At 33.3% G+C, this 13888-nt stretch overlaps 1 protein-coding gene across 1 annotated transcript; it reads left to right on the forward strand.

The window, feature by feature from the left end:
• The first annotated feature begins 680 nt into the window (after positions 1-680).
• On the forward strand, positions 681-13470 carry LOC131163368 (uncharacterized). The gene is made up of 4 exons (XM_058119963.1): positions 681-824; positions 6610-7068; positions 7139-7227; positions 13320-13470. The coding sequence occupies exons 1-4, from the start codon at positions 681-683 to the stop codon at positions 13468-13470; spliced, it is 843 nt and encodes a 280-aa protein (XP_057975946.1).
• Positions 13471-13888: the final 418 nt, after the last annotated feature.

Here is a 13888-nt window from a genome sequence, read left to right on the forward strand (position 1 = left end):
GGCGTCATACAAAGAAATTCAAACTGAATTATTTGCCTTACACAATAGGTTCATAAATGTAACTAAAAGGAACATTACCTTAAAAGAACAAAATGAATCACTTAAAAATCAACTAGATACATCAAAATTAGTTGAAAAAGAAAAAGACTCACATATTGATGAGCTTATAAAGAAAATACATGACATGTCTCAAGATTTAGTTAAATTACAAGTAAATGGTGAAAGCAAGAAAGACTCAGAAATAAAAGACATTAAAAGTAAAATTGAAGACAAGGAGAAAATTATTTACAATTTTACTAAAGGAGAACTTTGAAAAATTGCCTAGAAAAAAAAAATGTCATTAGATAAAGAAGGAATAGGATTTAATGGAATTGAGAACAAGAAGAAGAAGAATCTTTATATGGGATACTTTGTTAAAGAATCAAATTATTATGCAAGCACATCTTCAACTAACATCTATCAACACACTACGTGCTTCTTGTGTAAGAAAAAGGGACACATAAAATTTGATTGTCCATTTCAAAGAAAGAATGTAAAAGTCAAGAAAGTTTGGCAAATTAAAGAAAAAAAATCTGAAATAAAGAAACCTAAGAAAAAACATTGAACCCTTCTTGTAGGTTTGCTTTAAGACAACACCATCTAAAAGTAAATGGTACTTGGACATCGGGTGTTCTAGGCACATGACCGGGGATAAATCCAAGTTCACCTCATTAAGGCTAAAATATGGTGGATACATTACATTCGGAGACAACGCCAAAGGAAAAATCATTGGGATCAGTAAGATTGGTAAAGAGTCTTCTCTCACGATTGATGATGTGTTACAAGTAGATGAATTAAAACATAACCTATTGAGCATAAGCCAATTGAGTGACAAAGGGTTTGATGTAATTTTAAGCAAGACAAATGTATTGTTGAAGATAAAGAACACAATACTCTATTCACTGCTAGAAGAATTGATAATGTATATTGCATAAATTTTGAAAATTTAAAATCTCAAAACATCACATGCTTAGCAACTATGAATGAGGCAAGTTGGTTATGGCATAGAAGGCTAGGACATGATAGTATGGACTTACTCTCAAAACTAGTGAAGAAGAACTTTGTAACGACCCAGGAAAAAAAAATTTTAATGATTAAATAATTAGGAAAATGACAGATAGAATAGATAAATAAGGAATAAATGGGGAAAAGGGAAAATTTTGGAAGGAAGAATAGAGACCTCATCGACAAATGTTCTATCCTTGTCGACGAGTATTCTTTTATAGATCATCGACGGAGTTCAGTCTCTCGTCGACGAAGAGATCTTGAATGAGAGAATTTCAGATTTTAAGTTTCTTCGACAAACACATCTTCTTGTCGACGAAGTTCCTTCTGTGACTCGTCGACGAGCCCTGTCTTCTCGTCGACGAGGCCATGTGGTAACAACTAGTATAAAAGGGTTTGGGGAAACTTCTTGGTGAAGGAAATCATTTTTCCTTTGTTTTTTATCTCTCTAAAAGGCATCTCTACCTTCTTTTTAAGTTTTCGACTCGAATTCAGCCCGAATCGACGATCAGAAACCACTATGGTGTTCTAAGGAAGATTCTCTACACATCTAGCGAAGCAAATTTCTAAACTGGCCTTTTCGAGAAACGCTCCAAAGTTGAGGTAAGGGTTAAGATTCTTGGTTTTGGGGTTTTAAATGTTTATTTGAGGTTTATAGGCTAAGAAAATGTAGAAATAGTAGGTTATTTGGGGTTTATCTGATTAACTAGGGTTTTTGAACCAGGATCTGAGTGAGCGTCACAGGCATCATCTTGGGGATTCTTGTTGGCATAGTTTAGGAAACCAAGTAAGGGGAATATATATTAAACCAGATTTTTATGAATTAATTGGAAAATGAAATATGTTATGAATATTATTGACTTTTTGAGTCCAATCATATTTTGATAATGACAAAATACAATTATCTCATCTATGCATTGAGCCTTTTTAGCAGAATCATTATTTAGCATGCACGGATGATACGAATGGTAAGAATGATATGGAAGCCAAGAGAAACCTTAAGAACATACCATCTGGCTCAATTCATGGAACTATAAGTATATAAGAATAAAGATGCAAGCGTCAAGTCCAAGATCTTTATGGGAATGGGTAATTTAGTAATTGAATGTATTTACATATGTCGTATGATGAAATTTGAAGCTTAAATATGACCTTAGATTGACCATAGGACCTCCAAGTAACATGAAAAACCCTTTTCATAAAATTCCTAACTTATACAAATGTTTTAAAATGGTTTTGAAGTTAAAATAAGGCAAAAACTAATTTTTACAAAAGGGTTAGTCAACCGGCCAGTCGACCGAATAGTAAAGATGAGAAATTTTCTTGCTCAATTAGTTCTTATCTTAAATGGTGTTCAATATGAAAGTTATGTAATTTTATCTTATCTTTATATTGATACTAAGAAAGTTTAAATTAGAGTTATATAGAAAACGTTATGGTCAAAACACTGAAAGGTGTACATAGTAGAAAAATTCCTTTCATGTTTCTTATGTCACATTAATGGGCATTTTTCTCAATTCATAACTTCTTATCTTAAAATGTATTCAACATAAAAGTTGTATGAGTTTCTCTTAGCTTTCTTGTGACACTAATAACGTCTAATTTGGAGTTATATAGTAAAATTTATCTTCAAAACACTGAATGTCGCTCTCGCAGAACGTCGGTTTAGCGCGGATACGCATGGAATTTCTTTTAAATGAATTGATCCAATGGCCAGAAATCCATCTAAGGCCGAGAACTCTTATAAAATTAACGTAGAAACCCTAATGCTTCACTTTTTGTATAATATTGAGATACTTGAACATTCTTGCACGTCTCTTGAGAAGTTTTGAATACGCTTGCTAAGAATCATTGCCTACATTGCAAAGAATACACTTTTACTCTGGCATTCACATATTCAAAATTTGAGCAAATACACGCGCAACTTCTGCTAAATCTAAGATTGATCTTGAGGTTTGGAAAAATAGTTTATTGAGCTTTCAATTTTTTATTAATCGGTCATCTTCTCCATTATTCGTTTATTAAAAATATTTTTGGGAGTAAGAAACTTATTTTCCCATAGTTATTTATTTGAAAAATCTGTTGGGAATAGCTTTCTAAAGTTTGAATCCTTGTGATATTCAAAGTTGTATTTTTATTCAAAAAGATCTATCTTATTGGTGCAAAAAGTATTTGAAAAATATTATTTAAATCTTTGAAATATTCAAAGTCAAATTTTTATTCAAAGATTTAATCGTACGAGTTATTTGATAGCAAGAACTTAGATCTGCATAATACTCAAAGATTTTTTCATCTCACAAACTTATTCTTGAATATTCATTATGAGAGAATGAAATTATTTGAGTGCAAATAGTAAGAGCTTCTAAATACATATCCTTGAAGAATATTATTTTTGAAACATAGTGTTTAAATCTTTGCAATATTCAAGGTCATATATTTATTCAAAGATTCAACTTGAAAAATTATTGATAGCAACAACATAGATCTGCGTATTATTAAAGATTATTTTTGAAAAGATCTTATTTTCTAATCTTGCATAAAGCATTCTGCATTCGAATCCTACGTTTCTCTAAAGCATTTATTTACAAAATCATTTTTGGGAGATATTGATTTAAAAGGTAAATTTGTGAAGCATATCATTCATATAACGATCTTATCGTTACATAAATACTGAGCTTCAAGTTTTATCATATGAATATGTGTTAGGAATTTTTATTGTACTCATTAGCTTGTTCAGAAGCATCTGAGTGTTCAAGAATTTCATTTATCTATTGTATTGACTGTTCGGGTTGTGAACCGGGAAGGAGGAGGCTATGCCTCGTGTAAGTAGCAGAGTAGGAGGAAGCTGCGCCTCTTGTAAGCAGTGGAGTAGAAGGAAGTTGTGCCTCTTGTAAGAAGCGGGTTTGTAATAGGATGCTCCATCCCAATTAAAGGAGCAGATTAGTGCAATCCTCGGGGGTTTTGCTCAAGGCAAGGACGTAGGCCGGGTTTGGCCGATCCTTGTTAAAAATTCGATATCTGTGCTCTATCTCTCTATCTCTCTTTATATTTTTGCACTTATATTCATATTATATCTGTTGTGCATGTGTTAAATATTGATATATATATATATATATATATATATATATGAATATCTAAATTACGTGAGAATAATTGGGTAATACTAAATTAATTGAGATATCCACGGATTAAAACAATTAAGTTGTATAATACTGAAATCGGTGTATACAAATTTGTACTTGTAAGTTTGGGTCTTCAATTAAGGATTGAAGTACCAAAATATTTTTAAATACCCAATTCACCGCCATTTTGGGATTACACATAAATTAAAAAATATACTTGTATATGTTTTTGTATGGGTTTAAAATGCCAACCATTTAAATTACGTGTTTTGAGCCTAGCACTATTTATTTAGATACGTATATGTGAAAATGAACTAATGCAAGTGAATGATATTTTTATGATAACAATGTAAAAATGAATGGTATATTTTCAATATATAAATGTTAAATGTAGGTTGACTTATTTTATAGGAAATATATATATATATATATATATATATATATATATATATTAGGATAACAATGTAAAAAGGAAGGGTATATTTTCAGTATATCAATGTTAAATGTAGGTTGACTTATTTTACAGGAAATATATATATATATATATATATATATATATATGAATTTTAATGCTAAATAGTGTGACATGAGTAAAATAGAATTATGTGTGGAATTATATTATATGTATAAGATGCAGGATACACAGGAAATGAACTGAGTATGAAAACAATATATGAAATATGCTGCATGTGAGTGTTAATGCAACCATGGAAACAAAAACAGCTAAAAGATGCTGGACAAAAATAGCTGAAAGATGTTAGGTAGCAGATTAGCACATTTTTATGTGGACTAACACAAAAACAACTAAAAGATGCTGGGACTAACACAAAAACAACTGAAAAGATGCTGGGTATATTATGAAATGAAATGGAAATGAAATGTGAAATGTAAACGATGTGAAATGGGAAAGACATGTAAAGTGAAATGTTATGAAATTTCAAAGCTGATAACATAAATAGATGAGAATTACAGAATAATGACAAACAAAATAATGTATTATGGTAGTATCATTATTTATGCTTGTAGAACATGTTACGTTTGGGTGGGGCAAACTCTTCGCCCGAGAGCTTGCTAAGAAAGGCGAGTGCCCTAGTTAGTATCAGGTGTAGTAGTAGGCTGCATAACATACTAAGACAGAGGGAAACTACTTGTATGAGTGGGTAGATTTCTCTATTCTTGGAAGCCTTCGCTGGTAAACCTTTGGAAAACTATGTGAATATGAGATTACTTCTTCACCTAAGGGCTTACTGAGTAAGGTGAGTGCTCTGGTATGCTTCAGTTGTGACCTTCGGGTTGCCTAAAGTATCAGAGAAGAGGGGTGCTACTTGTATGAGCAGGTAAACATCCCTATCCTTAGGTTTTCTTTTTCCGCTTGGGTAAAATATCTTGTATGTGATTGATTAAGTTCAGAAAATGATTTCAAAAATTATGTTAAAGATCTGCAAATGTTGAATATTATGTTGATTATAATCTCATGTTGGCCACACACTAATTTAATATATTATTTCTTCCCTTATTGAAATGTGTCTCACCCGAATACAAATTTATCTTTTTCATAACCTCCACGAGATCGAGCTTAGAAAGCTCAAGGTTATTACAACATTTTTAAGTTCTAGAAAGAAAGGGTTTAATGTTGATGATATTTTGGGATGTATAAAGTCTATGTTTATGTTTTATGCTTTATGTTTTGAAGTCTTCTGAGAGATGAATGGTTGTGAATACTGATTGTTTGGGATATGTAAATATGTGAATACAAGTGGATGAGAAGTTGAGTTTGGTAAATAGATAGAAGTAGAAAGCTCTGGTATTATATTGTTGGAAGATTATATTTATGTTTTCCGCTACATAAATGGTACTAGAATATTAGTTAGCAGGTAAATGAATGGATTAGTAGCACTTTGGGCCCACTTAGAGGGTCGAGGTGTTACAAATGGTATCAGAGAAATGTCCAGCCAAAAGTGTGATGAGATTCACATCATCTGGTTATGGAAATGTCAGAGCATTAGGTTTTGGGTTCTACAGACTTAGGGTTGATTTATACCAGAGTATAGGAATCAGTTAGGATAAGGATACTAGATGGATAAGTTAGGTGTTAAGAAGTATAGGATTTTGTTTTGTAGTTTAGAAGCGAAAATATGTAGACGATTTCCTGTGATTTTTCTGAAGCAGTCGACGGCCTCCGAAAAGCCAAAGTAAACCTTAGATGATTTCGTTTCTGAATTGTGGGACTAGTTCTTATATGGAGAACTTGGATGTATATTGGATTCAAATTTAATGATTGTGTTGTTAAAGTTATGATATAAGATTCTTAACTCTTTCCTGTCCTATTTTTAGGATGGATCCTAGAGATAAGGACGTAGAGGCAAAAGGAAAGGATGATTCAAAGACTTCGAGTAAAGACGATATTGATACCTCTATGATATTGAAGGGTATAGCCTGACAGGTCAGGGCAGAAATAAGGAAGGATGCTAGAGAAAAGAACTGCCCAACTGCAGATAAGGGTAGTAGCATCAAGGAGTTCATGAGAATGAAGCCTCTAGCCTTTGTAGGAGGACTTGATCAAGTGGCTAAAGAGAAATGGGTACAGGAGATAGAAGAGATATTGGAGGTACTCAGCTGCACGGATGAACAAAAGGTCCGTTATGCCGCATTTAAGATGATTGGAGATTTAAAACGTTGGTGGCTTTCTGTGAAGCTACTAGAGGAACAGATTTTGGTAAAGATAGCTCTGACATGGGAGAGATTAAAGGAGCTATTCTTTGAAAGGTATTTTTCCTTATCTAACAGAGAGAAAAAGATTGAGGAAATCACTAATCTGATCCAAGGGGATATGATCATTGCGGAGTGTGCAGCGAAATTTGTGGACCTTTCTTGTTTCGCACCATTTCTAATTTCGAACAAAGTAAGGAATGCCAGAAAATTTGAAAAAAGGTCTAAGAGGCAGAATCTACGAGCTGGTAGTGGGATTCCAGGTTCAGAATTTCTCAAATTTGGTAGATAAGGCTTCGGTGCTGGAGAAGAGCATCCAGAGCGGCACAGAGCCTGCAGAGCAGAAAAAGAGGTCTGAGTCATCTAGTTTTTAGGTTGAGGTTAGTCAGGGATCAGGAAAGAAAGGGGAAAATGCAGTCAGCTCGAGGTAGGAGGCAGGAGATCGGGGTTATCCTGGTTACTAGGATAGTCAGTCTAACCCCGTATTCTAGACATGTAATAAGAGACTTAGGGGTAAATGCTAGTTTCGAGCTCCTAACTGTTTTAGGTGCAGTAAATCAGGGCATGTCGAGAAAAATTATTGGGAACCATTACCTGTTGTACCTGCATAGACCCAGGATTGAGGAAAGCAGCCAATACCACTTTGCAAAGGTGGTCTAGCACGAGTTTACTCATTGATCTAGTATGAGCCAAATAATGCCAGGGGTGTAGGTATGGGTTTATGATTAAGATAATAATGATTTAATTTGTCTATGAATAATTGAGAAGTTTATACGATGATTATATTTAGATGATGCAAAAGTATTTGGTGATATATACTGAATTGTATGGAATATATTAAGTTTACCATGGTAGATATGTGAAAAAGAATGGTTAGCGAAATTTCGAGGAAAAAATTTTTTGAAGGAGGAGAGAATGTAATGACCCAAAAATAATTTGTAATGATTAAATAATTAGGAAAATGAGAGATGGAATAGATAAATAAGGAATAAAGGGGAAAAGGGAAAATTTTGGAACGAAGAACAGCATACCTCATCAACGAATGTTCTATCCTTGTCGACGAGTGTTATTCTAAAGATCGTCGATGAAGTTCAATCTCTCGTCGACGAAGAGATCCCAAATGAGAGAATTTTAGATTTTAAGTTTCGTTGAAGAACGCATCTTCTCGTTGATGAAGTTCCTTCTATGACTCGTCGACGAGTCCTGTCTTCTCGTCGATGAGGTCAAGTGGCAAAACTGGGTATAAAAGGGTTTGGGGAAACTTCTTGGTGAAGGAAATCATTTTTCCTCCGTTCTTTCTCTCTCTAAAACGTCTCTCTGCCTTCTTTTTAAGTTTTCAGCTCGAATCGATGATCAAAAACCACTATAGTGTTCTAGAGAAGATTTTCTACATGTATAGGAAAGCAGATTTCTAAACTGGGCTTTTCGGGAAACGCTCCAAAGTTGAGATAAGGGTTAAGATTCTCTATTTTGGGGTTTTAAATTTTTATTTTAGGTTTATAGGTTGAGAAAATGCAGAAATAGTAGGTTATTTGGGATTTATCCAATTAAACTAGGGTTTTTGAACCAGTATCTGAGTGAGCGTCACAAGCATCATCTTAGGGATTCCTATTGGCATAGTTCAAGAAACCAGGTAAGGGGGAATATATATTAAACCATATTTTAATAAATTAATTGAAAAATGAAATATGTTATGAATATACATGTATATGTTTTTGTATGGGTTTAAAATACCAACCATTTAAATTACATTTTCTGAGCCTAGGACTGTTCATTTAAATACGTATATGTGAAAATGAACTTATGTAAGTGAATGATATTTTCAGGATAACAATGTAAAAAGGAAAGGTATATTTATATAAGCGTTAAATGTAGGTTGACTTATTTTACGGGAAATATATATATATATATATATATATATATATATATATGAATTTTACTGCTTAATAGTGTGACATGAGTAAAATAGAATTCTGTGTGGAATTATGTTATGTATATGAGATGTAGGATATATAGGAGCCTTCACTGGTAAACCTTTAGATGAACTGTGTGAGTACGAGATTACTTCTTCACCTGAGGGCTTACTAAGTAAGGTGAGTGCGCTGGTATGCTTCAGTTGTGACCTTCTGGTTGCCTAAAGTATCAAAGTAAAGGGGTTCTACTTGTATGGGCAAGTAATCACCCCTATCCTTAGGTTTTTTTTTTTGTTTTTTTTTTTTTTTTCTCGTGGGTAAAATATCTTGCATGCTATTGATTAGGTTCAAAAAATAATTTCAAAAATTATGTTAAAGATCTGGAAATATTGTATATTATGATGATTATAATCTCATGTTGGCCAAACGTTGATTTAATATATTATTTCTTTCCTTACTGAGATGTGTCTTACCCGAATACCAATTTATCTTTTTCAAGACCTCCACGAGATAGACCTTAGAGAGCTTGAGGTTATTACAACATTTTTGGGATGTATAAAGTCTATGTTTATGTTTTATGCTTTATGTTTTGAAGTCTTTTGAGAGATGGATGGTTGTGAATACTGATTGTTGGGGATATGTAAATATGTGAATACGGGTGGATGAAAAGTTGAGTTTGGTATATAGATAGAAGTAGAAAACTCTGGTATTATATTGTTGGAAAATTATATTTATGTTTTTCGCTGCATAAATGATATTAGAATGTCAGTTAGTAGGTAAATGAATGGATTAGTAGCACTTCGGGCCCACTTAGAGGGTCAGGACGTTACAAACTTAGTTAGAGGAATTCCTAACACAAAGTTCGTAAAAGATAAAATTTGTGATACTTGTCAATTGGGAAAACAAGCTAAGACCACCTTTAAGAAGAAGAAACACATCTCCACTAGCAAGCCCTTAGAGCTTATTCACTTAGACTTGTTGGGCCCAACTAGGACACAAAGTCTAGGAGGAAAGCAATATGCTTTCATCATCATTGATGACTACTCTAGGTTTACCTGGGTACTCTTCTTAGCCTCAAAAGATTCAGCATGTAATACATTGATAAAATTGTGGAAAAGACTTCAAAATGAAAAAGGCTATGGTGTCTTAAACATTAAAAGTGATCAACGAAGAGAATTTAATAATAAAGATGTTGAAAAATTTTGCAATGAACATGGAATTAGACATAACTTTTTAGCACCTAGAAATCCACAACAAAATGGAGTTGTTGAAATAAAGAATAGAACCCTTCAAGAAATAGTTAGGACAATGTTAAATGAAAACAAACTACCTAAGTACTTTTGGGCTGAAGCTGTTTATACCGCATTTTATGTAATAAATAAAGTGTATTAAATCAAGCCTAAATAAAACTCCTTATGAATTATGGAAAAAAAAAACCTGACGTAGCTTACTTTCATGTTTTTGGATGTAAGTGCTTTTGTACTTAATAATAAAGATGACTTAGGAAAATTTGATGCTAAGTCAGATGAAGGGTTCTAGAATCTATAATAAGAGAACACTAACAATTATTGAATCAATCCATGTAACCTTTGATAAATCTAATCCTTTTACAAAAGAAATTGAGAATGAAGAAAAAGATGATACTTCACAAAAACTAGAAGATCTAGAAATCAAAAAAGAAAAATAAGAGAAAAATGAAGAAATTCCAAATGATGGTCCTATAGAAAATTTTGAGTTACCAAAAGAATGGAAATATGTAAAAAATCATCCTAAAGATCAAATCATAAGAGAACCTTCTCGAGGAGAAACTACTAGATCATCATTGAAGAACTTATATAATCACTATGCGTTTTTATCACAAAAAGAACCTAAAAACATAGAAGAAGTCTTAAGTGATGATTTTTTTTATGATAGCTATGCAAGAAGAGTTAAATCGATCTGAAAGAAATAGAGTATGGAAATTAGTTCCTAGACCCGATGACCACTCAATAATTGGAACAAGATGGGTATTTAGGAATAAAAAGGATGAAAATGGCATAGTTGTAAGAAATAAATCAAGACTTGTAGCTCAAGGATGCAATCAAGAAGAAGGAATAGACTACAATGATACTTTTTCTCTCGTAGCAAGAATGGAAGCTATTAGAATGTTTTTAGTATATGCATCTCATAAAGAATTCAAACTATATCAAATGGATGTAAAAAAAAGTGCCTTTCTAAATGGTTTCATAAATGAAGAATTTTATGTGGAACAATCTCCTAGTTTTGAGGACATAAACAATCCCGATCACGTATTTAAATTAACAAAAGCATTGTACGGGTTAAAACAAGTTGCTAGAGCTTGGTATAAGAGGCTGAGCATTTTTTTATTAGAAAATGGATTTTCAGGAGGAAAGGTGGACAACATGTTATTCATAAAAACCAAAAATAAATACATGCTTATCATAGAAAAATCTTTGTTGATGATAATATTTTTGGTGCAACTAATAATAAATTATGTAAGGAATTTGCAAAGTGTATGCAAGATGAGTTTGAGATGAGTATGATGGGAGAGTTAAATTACTTCCTAGGATTACAAATCAAGCAAGATAAAAATGGTACATTTATAAATCAATCAAAATATATAAAAGATATGCTTAAGAAGTTTGACATGGAAGCAAGTAAGCCCATAGGAACCCCCATGAGTACATTAATAAGCCATGACAAGAATGAAAAAGGAAAATCAGTAGATATGAAATACTATGGAGGTATGATAGGAAGTTTGCTATACTTGACAGCTAGTAGACCGGACATAATGTTTAGCATATCTATGTGCGTCTGGTTTCATTCAGCTCCTAAGGAATCCCATTAGATAGCCGTTAAAAGAATCTTAAGATACTTAATAGGTACAATTGATTTAGGACTATGGTATCCTAGGGACACTGGTTTTGAAATAATTTGTTACTCAAATGCGAACTATGCAGGGTGTAAGATTGGTAGAAGAAGTACAAGTGGAACTTGTCACTTTCTAGGACGGTCTTTTGTCTCTTAGTTCTCCAAGAAACAAAATTCTGTAGCTTTGTCAACCGCTGAAACTGAGTATATGGCAGCAGGTAGTTGCTTTGCACAAACACTCTATATGAAACAACAATTAAAAGACTATAATTTAGAGTACTTAGTCATACCAATTAAGTGTGATAATACAAGCACAATAAACATTTCCAAAAATCTGATATCACACTCAAGAACAAAGCATATTGATATAAGACATCATTTTCTAAGAGATCACGTACAAAAAGAATATATACTACTTGAATTCATTAAACAAGTCGATCAATAGGCGGATATTTTCACAAAACCTCTTCTCAAAGAGAGATTTACATCAAAATTCTTCAAATCAAAGCCTCAAAATCACTCTCCTACCTCTTTTCCCACAATTTCTAGGGTTTCCCTTGGCCGGTTCGTTTGATTCTCTAAAATCAAGATGCCTTGCACCAAAACTACGAAAAATCGAAGTTCTTCTTCAAGGAGAGATGATGGTAACATCGAACAATGGATTGTAACTCCTCAATCAAAGCATCGATACAAAACTCATCTTCGTTCTATGGAACCAATCTTCGGTAAAATCATTGACACTTCATTCGTTTGTTCAAAATTTCCCTACAACCTACCTATGTTTCAAGAAATTGGATGGACAAATTTTGTGGTTTATCAATCGAAAGGACTTTATTTGAACTTAGTGAAAAATATTTTATGCCAATATGGTGCACGGAGAGTCCATCTTGACCATCGAGGTTAGAGATAAGGCCTTTGCCTTAACTCCACAAACCTTGGCCCCTATATTGCATATTAGTTTGGCAGAATTTGAGTGTCAGACACTTTGTCAAACGTGGATTCTAGAGCAAGGTTTTACTCTCGAGGAATTTTCACCATTGATCATGGTTGAGGAACCAATATACTTTGGACATCCTCCATTATATAAACAGCTGAATCTTCAAGCTCAAATACTTTAGAAAATAATCATGAACAATATCCTACCACAAGCCGGTTCATATGATCACATCTTCTACGTTGATTGCTTTATGTTATGGTGTTTGCTGAAAGGGAAGAAGCTTGATCTGTCTAGCTTAATTTTAAAATGGATGTGGGCTAAATTAGAAGCTCATAGAGTCAGTCTTCCATATGGTGGTGTTCTAAACCTCATATTTGCACACCTTAGTGTCACCACTCCTACAGAGCTATTCATAAAGCATACTTAGTATGGCCTTTTCCACTCCACGATCCTGAAAAAAAAAATGGGATATGAAAAACATCTGTAGGGTTGGTTTTTGAAAGGGAGACGATCACCAAGGCCAATAGTTGTACCTCCACCTCCAAATCAGAAACAACACCCGACACTTGATACTCCATCGTGGTTTGTACCCTTTCACCATAAGTTCACTACATTCAGCAGTGACAAGCATTCAGGACTCCAGTCACTTCAGGAGAATGTATCTTCACTCCTGACTACTTGCTCCTCACTTGACCAGCGTCTTACTTGCATATAGCAATATAGGGCTAGTTCTTCTCAGAGTGTTGATCCCATGGATATCAGCTTTGCCTCTCGTAGTGATGATACATCTGATGAAGAATCTGAAGAAGGAAGTGAAGAGGGTACTGAAGAAGATGCTGCAGCTGATGATGATAATGCTTCTAATGCTGATTGATCTATTTGTTACTTTTTGTGTTGTATTGAAGTCATATCTATGTATTGGCTTTGCACTTTTGTTGTTTTTCAATATTCCTTTTGGCCTGTAACTCCCTATGGTCATGACTTTTTGTACACCTTGATGCACTACATGACTATACTTATTGTTGTGTTCTATTCTAAGAATTCGTATGACCGTGCTATTTATCTCTTTTTGATTGGTGTCAAAGGGGGAGAAATATTTTAGAGAGCAAAAATGAGAGCATGGAAACAATGAGAACACATAATTTTGACAATATTACATAGCATGGGGGAGAAAGCCCAAATGAGGATATAAGAAAATTAATGATGAGTTATAATGCCAACTATATGAGATAATGCTTTAAATTATAGACTTGAGACATGATCCTAATGCTAGTATGCTAAAATGATCTATA

Source organism: Malania oleifera, chromosome 9 (genome assembly GCF_029873635.1).
Source record: "Malania oleifera isolate guangnan ecotype guangnan chromosome 9, ASM2987363v1, whole genome shotgun sequence".
In the NCBI taxonomy this organism is placed as follows: domain Eukaryota; kingdom Viridiplantae; phylum Streptophyta; class Magnoliopsida; order Santalales; family Ximeniaceae; genus Malania; species Malania oleifera.

What these genes read in the sequence shown, in the direction of transcription:
- LOC131163368 (XM_058119963.1), top strand. Translation starts at nt 681, where the DNA reads ATGACCGGGGATAAATCCAAGTTCACCTCATTAAGGCTAAAATATGGT. An exon ending in CGATTGATGATGTGTTACAA is followed by an intron (nt 825 to 6,609) that starts GTAGATGAATTA and finishes ATAGCCTGACAG; the next exon opens with GTCAGGGCAGAAATAAGGAA. An exon ending in CCTGCAGAGCAGAAAAAGAG is followed by an intron (nt 7,228 to 13,319) that starts GTCTGAGTCATC and finishes ATAGCAATATAG; the next exon opens with GGCTAGTTCTTCTCAGAGTG.